Source organism: Lathyrus oleraceus, chromosome 6 (genome assembly GCF_024323335.1).
Source record: "Lathyrus oleraceus cultivar Zhongwan6 chromosome 6, CAAS_Psat_ZW6_1.0, whole genome shotgun sequence".
NCBI classification, from domain to species: domain Eukaryota; kingdom Viridiplantae; phylum Streptophyta; class Magnoliopsida; order Fabales; family Fabaceae; genus Lathyrus; species Lathyrus oleraceus.
Genome location: NC_066584.1, coordinates 11,413,593 through 11,434,197, shown reverse-complemented (window position 1 = coordinate 11,434,197; position 20,605 = coordinate 11,413,593). Strand labels below are relative to the sequence as shown.

The 20,605-nt window shown below is 29.2% G+C and overlaps 1 protein-coding gene and 1 long non-coding RNA gene across 2 annotated transcripts; one reads left to right on the top strand and one right to left on the bottom strand.

Annotated features, from left to right (window-relative positions):
- Positions 1-12,934: 12,934 nt before the first annotated feature.
- On the bottom strand, positions 12,935-13,639 carry LOC127096805 (uncharacterized). Its single transcript, XR_007792828.1, has 2 exons — positions 13,395-13,639; positions 12,935-13,302 (listed from the first exon to the last, which is right to left on the bottom strand). It is a non-coding gene; the product is annotated as an uncharacterized LOC127096805 (long non-coding RNA).
- A 1,087-nt stretch (positions 13,640-14,726) lies between these two features.
- LOC127097060 (ethylene-responsive transcription factor RAP2-1) lies at positions 14,727-15,815 on the top strand. Its single transcript, XM_051035572.1, has one exon. The coding sequence runs from the start codon at positions 14,970-14,972 to the stop codon at positions 15,417-15,419; it is 450 nt and encodes a 149-aa protein (XP_050891529.1). The 5' UTR covers positions 14,727-14,969; the 3' UTR covers positions 15,420-15,815.
- The last annotated feature ends 4,790 nt before the right edge of the window (positions 15,816-20,605 follow it).

Here is a 20,605-nt window from a genome sequence, read left to right as displayed (position 1 = left end):
CAAATTGATCTTGTTTGAATATGACAATCACCAAGTTTGTTGAATTGAAGATGGACAATGAGGGTAGATTTAAGGGGAAGAAGTCAAGACCAAAGTTTGTCTCAGTCTCCGAATTCCATTGAGTGTCAAAACATTGTTGGTGTTAATTCCGAAAAGAGAAAGACATCGATGGTGATGACTCTGGTATAAAAAGATTTAAGCCGGAAACTTTTATTTGATTGGGCTACGGAAACTTTTATTTGATTGGGCTACTGTTTTATTTAGAAATTTTCTCAAGACATTTTTCTACCCCGCTAACAATACTATTCTTCGTTACAAACCTTATTATAAGGATAACACAATAATTAAGGGTAATGATAATTAGTATTCTCTTGGCCCAAGTTATATGTATAATTAAATTTTTTAATTAATTTTTTCAATATAAATTTTTTATAAATGAATTTTTTAATTTGTGTCCGCAAGTTAGTATTACCCTTTAAATAAGAGGGAAACATAATTGGTTCTATGTTTTGACGGTTAAAAATTAAAATTAGTTAAAAATTTTAAATTTAATTAATAATTCAATTGACAATATTTGGAGTGGATAAAAAAATCAATTAAATCGATAATTCAAATTAAAAAAAATAAAAAAAATTGATTGTTTTTTGTTTGTTTTAAAAACCGAACTAAATCAATAAAAATAAAAATGCTTTGATTCAATTTTTAATTTTAGTTTTTAAGAATTTTCAAATCGTTAAACCGAAATAATAATTATAAATATTTACTTTTTATTTAATCCTCAATAAAACATACGATAAAATCAAAACTTCAAATATAAAAAATAAAAACTATAAACTAGAGAAACTTTTTACCAAACTATTATTCGGGTTATCTTTGTTTCTCTCGACAATATCATTTTTTATAGATTATGGTTGTTTTATGTTCAAGTTTTTTTCATTAGTTTTTATGTTTTATATTTTTTTTCTTCATCAACAATTTTGAATTTAATCTTGTTACACGGTAGTTTTAATGTGTTTTTTAAAATGTGAAACATGTTAATTTAAGTGAAACTTTTGATTATTATTGTTACGTATATCTGTTAAATTTTCAAATCACTTCTCAAATTCTCATTATTAATTGTATTAAGTGTCAACTTTTATATTCAATTGTGAATTTATTTCATGATACAGTCATGTTTCTTATGGATTAATATTATATCAAATATTTTATTTAAAAAAATAATAATATAAAATACATCAAAAAATATAATAATAAAAAATACACATATAAATATAATATTTTAAAAAATATTCTAAAAAATCGATCAACTAAATCAAATTGATTATTTTATAAAAATATAAAAACTATCGATGGATATATTATCGGTTCTGACAATTATTTTAACCCGTTCAAATCGAAAAGATAACACAATAAGTTAAAAATGAGATAAAGGTGAAATAATTCATTGCCCAACAAATGATGGATATTAGTATTACGGAGGTTGGACCTGTAAATATTGTGCAAATAATGGTAGATAATATATCAGTTTGTAAGCAGAGATAGTCTCAATTGTAATCTTATTTTTAGCAGCTCACAGAATTGGCCTTCATTTTAAAATTCTTTAGTTGTGATCTCTTTTTGTATGTTTTTATTTAATTTAAAAAAGAGTGACGATATATGTTTTAATAATGTAACATAAGACCTCATGATGCATAATCATCCAAATAGATTATTTTCATTTGTCATCTAAATTATTAAAATGAATCATTTCCAAAGTTGAAAATTATTTTTTTAAAGACTTGTTTGATATTTAGGGCTATTCATTTCAGTCTTTGTAAAATAATTTTGTGTTACATTTTTTTGTTTAAAAGAAGTTTTAAATAATAAATTAGATTAAATAGTTTTTCTTAAAATATTACTCTAAGTATTTTATTCTTTTGCTTTAAATTTTTTTTTAAATTTTAAAAATCATTTAAATTTTAATTTATTAAGAATATTTTTTTATAAAAGCTATTTTTAAAATATATTTTTTTAAAATATATTTTTTTAAAATAGTTTGTAATTTTCACTATATTTTAATCTTTAATAATATAAAATTGATATTTTAATTTAAAATATGATTTTTTTAAAGAATTTTAAAATTATTTTATAAAAATTATGGTCTTTTTATGCTAAAATGATATGCTAAAACAAATCTCTTAATAAGTGTTAATAGTCCCATATCATTTTGTTATATGTTACGTTATGATAATATATTAAATCGTTATTATAAATATATTAAACATTACCATTTAGTCTATGAACTTGAGAGTCAATTAAAAAAGAATTTTTTTAATTTAAACATAATAACGTAATTATTTGTCATCCATCGATGGTATTTTTATGAACGGGTAAAAAAATGGAAAGAAATTTAATCTCAATTATTAAATCATCTTTCTTGCAAACAGGTAGAATTTCTCAAAAGAAAAGAAGAGCAGATTTTAGTGTATAAATATCAAATTATTCAAAATATGTCATATATTTCAAAATTATATGCATTATATACCAACAATATTTGTTATGGAGCTCTCCATTTATCAAAAGAAATGAAGAGAAATCGTTAAATTCAACAAATCTCTTTTTCTCAATTTTTCGGAGGAAATTGCTAAACCGATGATATTACAACAAATTTTAAATTTTCTCCTTGATAATGCTTTAGTCATCACATCAGAATCATTATTATCTATATGAATTTTAGCTAACTCCAACAACTTAGCATCCAAAACATCACGTATTTAATGATATCTCACATCAATGTGTTTGAACATATTATGAAAAGTAGGATTCTTACCAAGATGAATAGCGCTTTGACTATCAACAAGTAACACATTTTTATCTTGAACAAAATCAAACTCCTGCAAAACTTTCTTCAACCATAGTAACTATTTGCATGCTTCGGTAATTGCAATGAACTCAACCTCTGTAGTAGACAGTGTTACACACTTTTACAATCTGGACTACTAAGCCACATTTTCCCCTGTAAATTTAATCATGTAGTCCGAAGTGGACTTTTTGGAATCAATGTCTCTAGCCATATCAGAGTCAGAGTACCCCACTAGAATAGGCTTATCTCCTCCAAAACAAAGCCTTGCAGAAGTAGTACCGCGAAGATACCTTAAAATCCATTTTGCAACATTTCAATGCTCTCTACTTGGATTTGACAAAAATCTACTGACTGTACCAACAACGTGTGCTATATCTGGCCTTGTACACACCATTGCATACATCAAACTACACACAACAGACACATAAGGAACACGTTTCATATCAAACGCTTCATCTTCACTTGAATGACTTTGATTAGAACTTAACTTAAAATGAGTAGCGAGAGGAGTGCTTATTGCCTTAGAATTTTTCATTTTGAATCTTTGCAGCACTCTTTCGATATAATGTTCTTGTGACATCCAAAGTTTCTTCTCTTTTTTCTATCACACATGATTCTAATGTCAATAATCTGTTTAGCTGCTCACATGTCTTTCATGGAAAATGACTCCCCCAATTGCTTATTTAACCTATTAATATTAGAAATATTTTTCCCTAAAATAAGCATATCATCAACATATAACAATAGGATAATGAAGTCATTGTTAGAAAATTTTATAACAAAGACGCAATGATATGAAGTTGTCTTCTGGTATCCTTGATCACACATAACAGACTCAAACTGCCTTGGAGCTTTCTTCAACCCATATAAACTCTTTCTCAATCTACACACATTATATTCTTTACCTTTAACTTGAAAACCATCGGATTGTTTCATGTAGATCTCTTCCTCCAAATCACCATGAAGGAATGTTGTTTTCACATCCATTTGCTCAACCTCTAAATCAAGAGTAGCAACCAAACTCAACACGGTTCTAATTGATGACATATTTACAACAGGTGAGAAAATATCATTAAAATCAACACCCTTTCTTTGATGGAAACCTTTCACCACTAATATGGCTTTATATCTTGGAGACTTAAAGTTGCTCTCATGTTTAACTCTATAAATCCATATGTTTTCCAAAGCTCTATTTCCTTTAGGCAACTTCACTAAACCATAAATATGATTATCATGCAATGTTTTCATCTCATCATGCATTGCATCCATCCATTTTTGATTTTCATCATTTTCCATGGCCTCTTGAAAACACTCAGGTTCACCCTCATCAGTCAAGGTCACATACTCATTAGAATTATACCTTGTAGAAGGTTGTCTATGTCTTTAGATCGCCTAAGTTGAACTTGAGATCCTTCTAGAGCTTCACCAAGATTCTCATCTAGTGATATATCGCTCTCCCCTTCACCATATAGCGACTTCGAATAAGATTCTTCCTTATAGGATCATATAACTTGTAACCAAACTCATCTTGTCCATATCCTATGAAGATACATTATTTTGACTTTGCATCTAATTTGGATCTTTCATCCTTTGGAATATGCACAAAAGCCTTACAACCCCAGACTCTCATATAATCATACTTGACATTCTTTCCAAACCAAAATTTGTCTGAAACTTCACTGTTCAAAGCTGTTAGACGATATTACCGATCTAGAATGGAGGGTTGAATAATCAGTTTTGAAATTAAGCGCTTTTTAAAAAATGTTTTCAAACGGTTGCGGAAGCACCCTAGATTGAAATCGTCTAAACGATCATGTTAATGGAAAGATCGGATATACGTGAACCGAATGAAATTACTTAAGATAGAGAAAATCAACCCCTATCTAAATCAATCAACTAACTACTATGATCCTTGATATCGTTACCTCTAATAATGCTCAACACAATAAGAGATCAAGGAAAATATTACTAAGTTTGTGCGAAATTAATTTTTTCGAACACTTGGTGTGCACTTCACACAAAGTATCAATTTCACTCAAGTTGAATGTGCAAAATTTTACTCAAACAATTGATATGCACATCAATTAAGCGATATTGATTTTACGATTAATTTCACACACAAAGTAATTAATACAGAATTTAAAGAGTTAAGGGATAGAGAGAACAAGATCGGATTTGTTGAGGCAGTTCCCCTATCGTCCTCGCTTAGGGTACGTCTGCCCTCAATTCTAAATCTAGAATTGAGATATTTTTATTAACACGTTGCAAAGTTAATACAAGAGAACAAATGATCACTGGCTATCAACCACTAGAGTTGTTGCAGATCCTATTCTATTCTCTCCTCTTGATTCGATTTGAACCAAGTTCTTCAAGCACTTCGAACAAACCTCTGTTTACCGCTACCTTATTGGAAGAACACCTCGTTCTCCAAAACTTCAGCTCGGCTGATTTTGAATGCAAGTTGCTTGAACCCTGAGATTTCTTCACAATCCTCCGTTTACCGCTACTTGTTTGATCGAACCTCCCGTTCTTCAAACTTTTCACTCGACTGAATCTGTGAAGCAAAGGTTAGTGAAAAAACCCCAATTCTTGGAGGACAAAACCTTAAGGGTTTTATTCAAGAAAAACCCACACAAAGTCTCAACCCAAACTAAGATAATCCAATCTTATTTGGACGTTATCACAGCTGCAATGCACAATGCTCAACAAAGAATGAAGATAATGAGCACTTTGGTGTATATCTTTCACTTTTCTTATGTGTGATTATTGAGAAATGCAACGAAGAATGAAGATAATGAGCACTTTGGTGTATATCTTTCACTTTTCTTGTTCGAATGTTGAAGAAGATACATTTGAATATTTATATGATGTATGGACAAATAACTAACATAACAGAAAAATTTCACAAAGTTATACAGTAGAAAATTAAGTGAAACATGTGACGAATCGACTCAAGCAGAGTTTATTACATGGTTGAATCGACCTATGAGTCGACCTGTTCGGAACCGTGGCAATATGATTGGGAAATGAGTCGACCTATAGAGTGCATGAGTCGACTCATTCAGGTTTTCCAGGAATGAGTCAACCTGTTCGGACCCGAAGGTTTTGCTCCGAGTCATGAGTCGGCTCACATAGGTTAAATTTCCAAAAATGAGTTTTGCAACATATTATGACCAATTTAAGTCGATCTCTTATAAACCTAGGATGTTTACTATGATTAAGTGTGTGATTCACATATAAGATATGCTCCTATATGCTTGAACACACGAAAACTATATTTTGAACATGTTAAAGGATGAATGCTTTCTATGCTATGATGATATTATTCAAAGACACGATGTGGGCAAATATAGAGGTTTGACATCATTAAAATAAGGACTAGGTATATTTGCCCTCACAAAAACAATAGTAGAAGTGAGATTAAGAACATGCACTACCGTGTAAAGTGCATCACCCTAATACTGATTAGGCAACTTAGCTTCAGAGAGCATACGCCTTACTCTCTCAATTAGTGTTTGATTCATCCTCTCTACTAATCCATTCAATTGAGGAGTTTTATGAGGAGTCTTTTCATGTGCAATACCATGCTGCTTGCAATAGGAATCAAATGGTCCATAATACTCTCCACCATTGTCTGAACGAACACATTTCAGCTTCTCGCATGTCTGCTCTCAACCAAAGCATGAAATTCTTTGAACTTTTCCAACACTTGGTCTTTTGTCTTAAAGGCATAAACTCATAGTTTTCTAGAGCAATCATCAATAAAGGTAACAAAATAAACTGCACCACTAAACGATTTTACCTTTAGTGAATCACAAGCATCAGAATACACCAATTGAAGCAACTTTGACTTCCTTGAGGGCGGATGTCTCTTGAAAGATACTCTAGTATTTTTACCAACCATACAATGAGAACACTTCTCCATATCTACATTCTTTAATCCAGGAAGAACATATTTTTTAGCCAAAACATTCAGCCCTTTTTCACTAATCTGACTAAGTATTCGGTGCCACAAAGATGCTTCCATGTCAATAGCATTCAGACTGTCACTATCAACCAAAGCTTTTATCCAATACAGTTTAGAAATTTCCCCCTATAACCACATCCAAGTTACCTTTGTTGAGTTTTCACTTTTCAGAACCAAAGTGATAATTATAACCACAATCATCTACCATATGCACATAGATTAGATTAAAGTGGACATCTGGAGCATGTTTGACACCTCTAAGCAACAATCACATTCCCATGTTGGTTTTCAAGAAAACATCACCAACACCAATTTCCTTAGATACACCATCATTATCCATCTTCAACACTCCAAAATCACTAGAAGTATAAGATGTGAAGAAATCCTTCCTTGGTGTAACATGTAATGTAGCACCATTATCAACTATCCATATGCTCTCTTCTGATACAAGATTAACAGACTCATGATCACGGAGAATAACAAGATCATCACTAGTAGCAGTAGTAACACGATCATCATCATGACCTTCATGGTATATTTATTTAGACTTACCCTTCTTGTCTTTGTTATGATAGAAATACGTTTGTATGTGTCCTATTTTGTGACAATAATGACACTTCAGATTCTTGTATTGTGGCTTGGACTTGCTTATGATATTCTTTCTACCACCCTTCGGTTCCTTTTTATGACTTATCCCCCTATTTTCAGTGCCAAGTACCTAGGGTTGAGATAAAGAATCTTGTGCCTTCCTTCTCATCTCCTCATTAAGAATACCACTTTTAGTTGTTTCCAAAGAAACAATACCTCTTGGAGTAAAACTTGTGATAGAAACCCGAAACGTATTTCAAGACTCTAGTAAAGATAGCAATAGAAATAGTCCCAAAAGTTCATCATCAAATTTGATATTCATTCCTGACATCTGATTAAGGAGCCCTTGAAGATCACTCAAGTGATCTGAAATAGAAGTCCCCTTCTTATACTTCAAACTTATGAAGCTATTCAACAAGAATAAATTATTATTCCCTGTTTAGAGGCATAAAAGGACTTTATTTTCTCCCACAAAGTTTTTACATGTGTCTCATTAGTAATATAACTATAAACATTATCTTCTACATATTGTCAAATAAAACCACATACTTGTTGATGTTCAAATTCTCATTCTTCATCAGACATTGAATCCGACTTTGCGAAACTAAAAATCGGTAAATGAAATTTCTTCACAAATAGTAAGTCTTTCATCTTACCCTTCCATAAATGGTAATTAGAATCATTTAACAATATCATCTCCATCTTTTTATTTGACTTCATCATTCAAACAAGTAAAATAGCCCCTTAACCAAGAGCTCTGATACCACTCTGATGGAAAATTAAGACACAATAATAGAAAAATACGCAGACTTGTAGGAACCCTGAGGATCAACAATAAATATAAGACGACAAATCAAACAAATAAAGACATAAAAGAACACTGATATTTTTAATGTAGAAAATCCAGCAATATGAGAGTAAAAACCACGAATCATTCAGACCAAAGAAATAACTCTACTATAATCAATTAAGGGTACAATAGAGTTTTAAAGTGATTCACAAACTAGTGTTAACAACCGCAAATCACAAAGCAAACTAGCTTACAAATAAGAATTAAAAAGCTGAAAAAATTCTCAAATCTGTAGCTTCAGTTTTAAGCAGATAACTCTCATCTCAAACGTTGTTTTGAAATTCTGAACGGTCAAAAGTTAAATATATGTGTTACAAACTTGTCCTCCAAATTTGAGCTCGATCCGACGGTTAAAATAAATCGGAGATGGTTGATTTAGTGAGATTGATTGTAGAAAAACGAAAATGAGTTTCTCTCATATTTTCTCTCTTTTGAATCCTTATTTTCTCTCTATCTCTCTACTCTAAATTGATTATCTCCACTTAAATAAGTCAGACAAATAAACTAATTATATTTGGATCTTTTTAAGAGAATCCAAATCCAACAAAAATCACTATTATATTTTTAGAATTTTATTTTCATATAATAAGATGAAAATATTTATTCTCATAAAACTTTATTAATTTAAAAAATATACATATAATCATCAAATCAAATGACACACGCATTATTTTAATAAACAATCTATATTTTTTAGAATCATATATGAATCTGAATAAAAAATAATAATAATAATAATAATAATAATAATAATAATAATAATTATTATTATTATTATTATTATTATTTTTATTATTATTATTATTATTATTATTATTATTATTATTATTATTATTATTATTATTATTATTATTATTATTATTATGTACATATAAGAGTCACTTGAAAACAAGAAAGACTCACATTGAATGTCCCAAAGATCCACTGCATTATGTCCGTTACACGTGGGCTCTTGTTTTATTAGCGTGGACTGAACGTTACCTTCTATTCTCATCCAAATCAAATCCTACCGTCAATTTACTCACCACACCGACATCACTAACCAACCGATTTCATCCACCTCTCCACTGTTACACCCACCAATTACAAACGCATCAAATTCATAATCATCATCCCAAACTAAAACTCATTTATTTTACGTAAATCCCATATTTGATTACTCATAATTAATTTTTTTTCATAAGAAATTAACTAAACTCAACTTCTAGAAAAAAATATTATATTTTAAAATTAACTTAATTGATAGTTGTGAAAAATATTAGACGGTCAGACGTGACTTCTAATATGCAATATTTTATTTATTTATTTTTAAATAATAAAATTTTAATTACTAGATTATTTTAGAAAATTATTTATTTTTTAATTTGAAATATAATTTACTTTTGATATTTTTTGTTTTTTATTATCACAAACAATTGATTTTACATATAATGAAAAAATTCATATAATATTATATTAATTAGAATAATGCATATATTTTGAAGATAATTGATTTTGTCTTCCGAAAAGATAACAACGCAACTTGTTATCCATAACAAAATTACAATTGTCGTCTTCCATTTTCTTTTTAAACAATTTTGATCCCCATCCAATTTTGTAAAAAAAAATATTTATATAAAATCTTTTTTTAATATGTGTCCGGTCATTGTATGACATGGCATGTGCTTGAATTACATTATTTTCCATATCACAAAATATTAAAACATAAAATTTAATAAAAATACAAAATTGAAATGGAATACATAAAGACATAAAACGAAAAATGAAGAACATGCAAAACGAAGAACCAGACTAAATGGAAATGGAAGAATGAACCCAAGAAGGTCGCTAATGGGAGAACAAAGAACACACTAAGGTATAACGAAGAAGAGTCAGTCATAAACACATCAAACATTGATTTCGAAAACATCAATTTCGTTTCCAGGCAATACGATGCCCTAAATCTTGATTTTTTTACTCTTTTGTTTAGGATATTCGAAAACCCTAAATTCCCTTTGATTTTGCTGGCAGAAATGTCTTAATCTTATGGACAACCTTTGTCTTGAACTAAGGAAAGATCCTACGTTTTGTTCTAGGTATGTTGATTATTGATTATGAATTGAGTTTTTGCTGTTTCAAAATTAACTGAATATTTTTTGGGTTGATTATTGATTATTTCTTAGTCTTTTGTGTTGGTTTCTATGATGAGATGTTGATTCAAATGATTTTTGTTGTTTTAAAATTTACTGAGTTTTTTTTTGTTCTAGGCGGGCTAGAAATGGATTGGAAATTTGATGTGGATTTTATGTCTTATATGGACTTTATCAAGGTTATCAACAATTTGGGTTATGTAAGAATCAAGTGCATGTGGTATCATCACCCGAAGTTTTCATTTGAGCGTGGGCTTAGACCTCTTAACAATGATGCATATGTCTTGAAATTTGGGGAAGACATAAATAATTATGACCTTGCTAATATCTACGTTGAACATATAGTAGATGAACCTATTGTTATATCAAAAGAACAGGTAAATGAGTATGTTAAACATGTACATGATCCAATTAAGATTGACTTTGATGATGAAGAACATGTGGATAAAAGTGAGAAAAATGAAGATTTTGTGCAAAATGATGAGGATGATTTAGGGGATAGTGAATTTGATGAATTAAATTAAGATGCTTGGGATTGGACACACGAGATTCCAAGCCACGCGAGATTCCAAGTATCTTCAAACCAAGAATCAACCAAAGCATCTGATTTTGAAGAAGCCCATGAAGTTGAATCAGATGACCTTGATACTCCCCAAGGAAATGAAGATGAAGGTGATGAACATAAGTATCCCAAATTTAAAATGTCTGACTGTGGGGATGATGTGAGACTTGAGCTTGAAATTATATTTTCCACGAACAGTCTTATTAGAGATGTAGTTAAGTCATTTGCAATGGAAAGGAAAAACACTTGCAGTTTAAGAAAAATGTTAGTAAAAGAATTGTTGTCAAGTGTGATAAGGACTGTCCATTTTACATGAGATTTAATAAAATGGTAGCAAACCAATTCTGGCAGTTAGTAGGTCTGACTGATGATCACACATGTCATATGACTACTAAGAATAGGCAAGCTAAAACATAATGGCTAGCTAATAATTTTATACCACTCCTGACACATACACCTGAAATTAGGCCAAAGGGATTGATTGCAGAGTCACTTGAAAAGTGGCTGTGAAAATGTCATCGACTTAAGCATATAGGGCCAAAACAAGAGCATTGGAACTAATACAAGGAGTTGAGACTGAGTAATATGCTTATCTGAGGAATTCTGCTGAGGAGCTGAGAAGATCTAATCCTAATACTACAGTGATAATCAAGTGTGGTATGTTTGATACCGAACCTATTTTTGAGAGAATATATGCATGTCTTGAGGCGTGTAAAGTTGCATTTGCACATACATGTAGGCCTTTAATTAGTCTTGATGCATATTTCTTGAAGGGTGAGTATGGTGGACAGTTAATGGTAGCAATAGGAAAAGATGGAAACAATCAGATTTTGGATCTATTATTAGAAGACCTGAATAATATTTTTCGAAGGTCTTATGGTTTCATTTCAGACCAACATATGATATTTTTTTTTACTATTTTTTATAGTTATTAACTTTGCACATCCACTTAAGATATTAACACTATTATATTTTTATAAGGCTTGGTACCAGCTATTGCTGAGCTGGGACCAAATGTTGAAATGAAGTTACTTGTGTATCATACTTATTTTATCATGCTGAAATGAAGTTACTTATGTATCATACTTAGTATATCATGCTTAATGTATCATGATGAAATGAAGTTACATAGTGTATCATGCTAAACTGATGTATACTTGAACTGTCTTTGTGTATCATATTGAAACTAAAGTATACTTGAATTGCATTATTTGAATTGATGTATATGTTACACAATGTTTCAGCAAATCAAGCTTTTTTGCAAGTTATTCGTATATTATTATGTCATCTAATGGACTAAGACTCTGGCTTGCAACTAATGGGAAAAAATTAATCCATCGATTATGAGAAGAGCTCCAGGTAGACCTAAGAAGAAAATAAATAGGGATAATGATGAACCAACTTCAAGCAATGTATTACCAAGAAATTTGACCACTGTTAAGTGTAAAAGTTGTGGGACTTTAGGCACAATTCAAGAACTTGCAAAGGGAAAACAACGACACACCGTCAATTAGCCAAAGGTAGTAACAAGGTTAACAAGACTAAGAAGCAAAGGAAGGAATCGACCAAAGAACCAGCCAATGTGTTGACACAAGGATCACAAGTGCCCCAAACACAAGAAACTAATTCACAAAACATGTCGTCAAATGTCCTTTTTTTTGTGTAATGGTTTGACTACTTTAAAATCAGATTGATTGTTTTGTGTAATGGATCACATGTTTATTGTGAAACCTACTGTGACTCTTTCTAATTCATCCATTATTAATGAAGTATTAGGATTTTCTCACATAATATACAATGAAAGCAACATTATACATCAGTTCTATATTACAACTTAACATCATTCAAATACCATTAACATTACAACTTAACCTCATTATACATTGAGTTTACAAATTAACCTCATTTTTATGTCAATACAATGAATTTACAATGATAGGAACATGATACATCAGTTAACATTGCTTTATGTCAGTTAACATAATAACAACATAACTTCATCCAAATATCATTAATATTATAAATTAACCTCATTATACATTGAGTTTACAAGATAACCTCATTAAAATCCCAATAACATTACAAAAAATCCTCATTACAATACCTTGATAGTAACATAACTATAACATCATCACAACTTGTTCTACAAAATTACATCAAGTTTTTTGTGATCAAAATGATGATCAAAACTCAAGACAAAACCAAAGCAATAACCAAAATCTTGATCTTCTTTTTGAATTCATCATCGATCTCCTTAGCTGAACCACCACTCTTCTTCAATTCTCCTTCAAAAGTGAGTTAATCACTTCCTATGACAAGTCTTAAATTTGCTCACCATACCATTCAAAAAATGAACATACTTTCCTACAAAAAAACACACCTGAAATTAGGGATAACCCATAATTTTGACTTTACAAGATAAACATACAAACTAACAATTAGGGATTTAGATGAACCTTGTACAACCCACAATCATATAACCTTCACCCTGGATTCTGAGATGTCCATGCAGTCACAAAAGGTGAATCCAACCCACAGTAACAATGCATCCTTCTCCTCCTAGAATGAGAAGAAGAACTTGATAGTTGCACAGACTCGGAACCCATAACATCTTGAAAAGCTTTTAACGATTGAAACAAGGCAATGTGAAACGAAGAAGAAATATATATGACGATGTGAAATAAAGAAGAAATAGAAAGCGATGTGAAGACTCAGAAAATTAGGGCAACGAAGAACACATTATTTTAAATATAATGTTTAAATTAAATAATTATTCCTTTTTGTCAATGTGACACATTGAAAAAAAATTACAGAAACATTTTTGGGATCAAAATTAGAATAGAAAACTAAAACTGTTTTAAAAAAATAAGGAGATTAAATTCGTGAGTAATCCAAAATATTAGATCAAAACTGTAAATGAAAGAAATATTTTTAAAAAATAATAATGGTATAATTTTTGTGATTCAAAGACAAGGATGGTTATGAGAGGTTGTGTCGGCCACCTTTTATTATAATAATTTAATATTATTATTATTCCTAAAAGAAACTCTCCACGTGGCAACTTTGATATGCAACACAAGGAAATTTTATTGCTCTATAATTTTCATTCTTGTTTTTTTGCCGAAAAAGAAAATGACAAATGCTCTTTAATGTTCTCACTCGGTGCACAGCTATCTATTGTTATTAAACTCCCTAAAGTTTTATTATAAAAAATTAATGCTAAAATTACAAATTGAATTTATTCAACTTTTTAGTTACTAATAATACTTTATTAAATTTGACTTCTAAATTTATTACTATTATACCATTCATTTCACTAATTTAAATCGGTTTGTTGTATAAAGTGATAAAATATGCATAAAAATTGGTTGTTGGTGTAAAATAAATGTATTTGATATTATCAATATTTTAACTCATATTTAATCATTATTATTTTAATAATTATTAATAATATTATTAAATCATTGATTAATATAAAATCGATCAAATTCATTAAAATTATATATTATTTGTGTTATAATAGAAGACATCTTAAATTTTTGAAAACCCTATTTAAATTTTGTTAAATTTTAATTATGATAAAATAAATAAATTTTTTATTTAATCACAAGTTAATTATAATACAAAATTAATAACTCATGTTTAATAATAATTACCTCAATTCTTAATAATATTGTATAAATAAAAATAAATAATTGTTACAAATCATGAAAGTCCAATTTTAATAATTTTTTAATGATATAAAAAGTCTATCTTGATATTTATATAAATGGAGAAACACAAGCAACATGGTTATTAGGGGCAGGTGTTTTCCGGGTGTGAACGGAATCTCTCGTATTGATTCTTCCGGTTCTCTCTCTCCACTGTTTTATATCTTTTCATTTTCGCAGTTATATAAATACATGGGAAGGCTATTGTTAAAGAAACTAGAAAGATAAGATAGCAACAATATCTATAGTTTAATTAGTTACATGATAGGTATTAGGTAGGTAGGGTATAGAAGAAGATATAGAGAATATTATTCTTGTTCGATGAATTCAACAACCAATAGCAACAACAATAATAAGAGTATGAGAAAAGAGAAAAAAGAGATGAAACCTTATAGAGGAATTAGGATGAGAAAGTGGGGAAAATGGGTGGCAGAGATTAGAGAACCAAACAAGAGATCAAGAATTTGGTTAGGTTCTTATATAACTCCTATTGCTGCTGCTCGTGCATATGATACTGCCGTATTTTATCTTCGAGGTCCGTCTGCAAACCTTAATTTTCCAGAATTGTTGTTTAAGGATCGAGAAGATGACGATGAAGATCAAGAAAGATATGGGAAGAATATGTCGGCGGATTTGATAAGGAAAAAAGCTACTCAAGTTGGTGCTAGAGTTGATGCTTTTGAAACTTCTTTGAATAATCATGTTCACTCCAATACAAGTTCTACTCTTAAACCTGACTTGAATGAGTTTCCAAAACCTGAAGATTATTGATCAAGATTGCTGCGGCGGTAGAAAAACAATCCATCAATTTGATCGACTGTTTTTATGACCGCATCAATCATATATATAATATTAGTTATTATATTATGTATATATTTAGTTATATATACATGATGATTTGGAGGTTTGGAACTGATCTGTTTCCATGAATCATGTTTGATATTTTATTAATTAAAGTATTTTTAGAGTATGTGGTAATTGGTGGCAATAATAAGAAAGATGTAGTGGCTCTTATGTGTATGGTTTTGATTAGAATAGTTGGCAAGAGAAAGCCAGAAAAAGATTATTAGTGGCATCAAATAATTGTATTGTTATTGAGGAAAATCCTTTTAACTTCATTTTTCATGCAATGGAGAAATGGAACTTGAAAGGGTATTATTGTGTTCATCAATATTATTTGATAGAATTAGATATGTTATGGAAAGAGGCGAGAGGATAAGGATGCAAACCGCCGCCTTATTAAAGCAATGCAACGATGATGCTTATGTTATCTCAATTTGACTAATAGAAATGATAAGCAAGATACGAGGATAGAACATTACATATTAATAATACATGTTTATAATGAAAATCGTGAAACAAAAAATTATGTTTACAATAAAAATCGTGAACTAAGAGGAATTCGTGAGAGAAATTTGAGAGATGGTAATAAATATTTCAAATTTAAGAGATTAAAAATCATAAGAGTGTATTAAATTAGTGAAAATAGGATAAAATCGATAAAAATTAATAAATCGATGATTTTGAAAAGTTGATAGATTAAATTTTTTTTCTTCCATTTTGATCATTTAAAAAATATATAAATATATTTTGTTTAAAACTAATTTAAAACAATTTCTTTCTTTAAAATTAAATTTATTAGATAATATATTTATTTTATTATTTAGTTTAGGTTCCAATAGACTAACTAATTAAAATAATTTCATTTTTTAAAATTAAATTTATTAGATAATACACTTATTTTGTTATTTAATTTATGTTATAATTAAGTTTTGTTTAAAATTTATTATATTTTATACTATTTTATTGTATGTGATAATTATGTTTAAAATTAGAATTTTAAGAAATTAGTTTAAAATTTTTATGAAATTTGTTATATATATATATATATATATATATATATATATATATATATATATATATATATATATATATATATATATTAACTCTTATCGTTTTCAGTTATTGAAACTTTTGTCTCTTTCTTCTTCTATTTTTCATTTATATTGTTAATATGATATTGAAAAGTTTGGTTGATTCAATGAGTTTTTGTTGTTATAATTTGTTTCTTTACTTATTCAGTTGATTTGTCTCATCAATTTATATTTTACGATTTGTTTTTAAAAAAAATAATCCATAGCAATTCTTTTCATTCTCTTATTTGAATTTGTTTGTGTTTTGAAATCTTAGAAGAGCAATAATAATGAATAAAAAATTATTCTCTTCAAACAATTAGTGTTCAGTTCAATGAAAAAAATTATAATTATTAGAATTATGTAAAGAATAAAAATTTGAAAGGAAAGAAGATAGTAAGTTATGTTGATGGAACTTCTACTAAACCCGCATATAAAAAAGATGAAGAAACATATGTAAAAGAGTTAGAAACATGCGATGTTAATAATCCGAAGATCCTTACTTAGATTATTAATTGTGTTTGTTAGTCAATAGTTATGCAACTAGCAAAATACGATATTATTAAGGAGGTTTTAGATCATTTGGAATATTTGTATAATCTATCCAATTTTGCAAAACGGTACCAGATAGAGATTGACATTAGGGCTCTTTAACAAAATATTATGACCATTCAAGAATTTTATTCAATCATATCTAATTTATGGGATCAATTGTCTCTTGCGGAATCAACTTAATTAAAAATTGTCAAAATATACACCAACCAAAGAGAAGAGCAGTGCATCGTTCAATTTCTAAAGGCCCTTTAGAATTTCAAATAAAGAAACTCTTTACACTCATCCATATATTTTTGTTGTTCCTATTCACAAATAAAAATCTCAAAGGAGAAATGGAATTAGTATCGATGAAAGTACTTTTTGCAAGGAAGGGGTCATTAGAAGTCTCATTGTCCCAAATTGTTGAGAGAATAAGACAATTTTTAATAGTCTATCATCCAATATTATTGTTGTGACTCCTAATACCATTAGTTTTGATTCTGATCATGTATACCCATTTGAGACCACTTTTCAAATATTTGATATTGTAGAGCAGCTTCAAAAGATTCTTGCCAAACAGCCACGTGCCATGTATGACTCCTATATTAAAGGTTTAAACTTTTGTACTATGGCATGCATCTCTCCTTCCATATGAATTCTTGACTATGGAGCATCATACCATATGTCATATGATGATAAATCATTTGTGTCTGTAAATCCTGCTTAATCTATGTAAGTTATAATAGTTTATGTAACTTATATGCCATTAGTAAGCATCGGTTCTGTCTTCACAACTAATATATCCTTTTATGATGTTTATTATATTCCTAACCTTACTTTGAGTCTTGAGTCTTTTAGTAAATTATGTGATTCCATTATTATGATACATTTTCTTTCACTTCTTGTTGTGTGTAGAAACTATATTCTGGGAGGCTGATTGGGACATGTTATAGACAATATGGACTTTATGTTTTGAATTAGCGGAGAGTCTTAGATACTCCATCCTCAACTTTTAACTCCATTACGAATTTATTATCTTTTCTTTTTAATTTTTCATCTTCCAGCTTTTATTTATTGTCTCCCTGTCTAGAACATGTGTCAGCTTCTAGATTAAAGTACTTGACTTTTAGTGGGGCTTTAAGAAAGTTACAAACCATTGATATCTTAGATTGTTGCGGTTGTAAACTTTCTAAGCTCCCAACTTTACCTTTTTAATAAATTTTTTTGATATTTCATATGTACCTTTTGACATAGTTCACGTTGATGTATGTTGTCCATCACCAATTGTTACCAAAGATGGATCTAGTTATTATGTTTTGATTATCAATGACTATATTCTTTATTGTTAGGTTTTCTATATAAAAAACCATTATGCATTTTTTGACATTTATCGTATCATATGTTTTGTGTGATGATTAAGAACCAACATAATGTTATTATAAAGTATTTCAATTGTAATTTAGATGCTCAATATACCTCTAATAAATTCTCTAAATTATTTGTATATGACGATACTATTCACCATACATCATTTACTAATAATCCTTAATAAAATGGAGTTACTAAAATAAAACATCGTCACATTGTTGAGACTGCTTGATCTTTTTATTTTCTGATTTGGTTCCTAGTGAGTTTTGGGGTCAAGCAACTCTTACTAATATTCTTGTTATTAATATAATCTCATAATCTTTAACATCAGGTTATCTTCTTTTAAAAAATGATATGTTTATATCTCTGGTTATTCTTCTTTGAAAGTATTTGGTTCTACTTGATTGGTTCTTCGTTTACAAGTAGAACATATTAAGTTGTCTTCTCGTTCTGTGATATGTGTCTTTCTTGGCTCTATGGATGGTAAAAGGAATATCATTGTTATAATCCTCAACCAATAAAACCTTATGTTTCTCGTTATATTGTATTTCTTGAACACGTTTCTTTTTATTCCCTTTCCTCTGGTTGTCATACAATTCAGAGCTCACTGATATTGATCTTTTTAATCTTAATGATGATTTTTCTAGTGATTCTAATTTTGAGAATTGCAAAATTGAATTTGTTTCTACTCTTGATACTGACGTCCCTCTTATCCCCAAGTCTACCCAACAACCTCCCACGTTTGTTGATTATACTCCTTCTCATCTCTCTCTTTCTTATTCGTCTCATGGTCGTAAGTTAACTCAATTGTTTGATTTTGTCTATTCCACTTACTTTGCTTCTTTTTCTTCTATTTTAACTTATGTTCATATTTTATCTTAGCCCTTTTCATATAAAGAGACTATTCTTGACCCTCTTTGGTAGAAGGATGTGACATATGAACTTTCTTCTTTGCCCAAGAAAAATACTTGGGAATCAATATGTATTCCTCCTTTAAAATGTTTAATTGGATCATGTTGGATATACAAAATAAAAACTAAGTTTGATGGATAAGTTGAGCGCTACAAAGCATGTCTTGTTGCTAAAGAATCCTCTCAACAATATGGTATAGATTATGAAGAAACCTTTTCTCGAGTGGCCAAGATTACTATTATTTACACTCTTTTTTGTTTCACTAGTTCCTCAATGTAGTATTTTTCAAATGGATGTTAAAATGTGTTTCTAAATGATGATATAGACGATGAAGTTTATATGGTACATCCTTTACGTGTTTCTCATAATCTATAGGAAGTGTATAATTTGAAGAACGCTATATATGATTTGAAACAAGTTTCACAGACTTCGAAAAGTTTACCACTATTATTACATCTCTTGGTTTCTTCTTTAGTGATTGAAATTCAACTTCGTTTTTCAAGACCACCTTTCGTGGTTGTATTTCACTCTTATTATATATTGATGATATGGTTATTATAGGTGATTATATTTATGGGATTTATGGTTCGTAAATACAATGAGCTAAGTGGTTTGAGATGAAGGATTTAAGTATTCTTTGCTACTTCTTGGGGAATGAAGTTTCCTATTATCCTAGAGGTTACTTTCTATCTCAATCCAAATATATTGTAAACATTATTTGACAAGCTCAGCTTTATGATACTAGATAAACAAATACGCATCTTGAATTAAATGTTAAATATGCTCCCTAATATGATGTTTTTTACCAGATCCCCTTTCGTATTGTACTTTAACCGACATCCTAATGTATCTTAAGATTACCAGGCCTGATATTGCTTATGTTGTTCATGTTGTAATTTAATTTTTTTGTCTCTCTCATTATATTACATTGGGTGACTGTTCTTTGCATTCTTCGTTATCTTTGAGGAACCCAGTTTCAAAGCCTTTTATTTCTGTCATTATCCTCATTGCAGTTACATACTTATTCTGACGTTGATTGGGCTGCTGACTCCATGGATCATAAGTCTACCATATGTTTATATATATATATATATATATATATATATATATATATATATATATATATATATATATATATATATATATATATATATATATATATATATATATATATATATATATATATATATATATATATATATATATATTTCTTGGAGACTCTCTTATTTA

Bases quoted from the DNA above. Each gene is read 5' to 3' on its own strand.
- LOC127097060 (XM_051035572.1), top strand. From the start codon at position 14,970: ATGAATTCAACAACCAATAGCAACAACAATAATAAGAGTATGAGAAAA.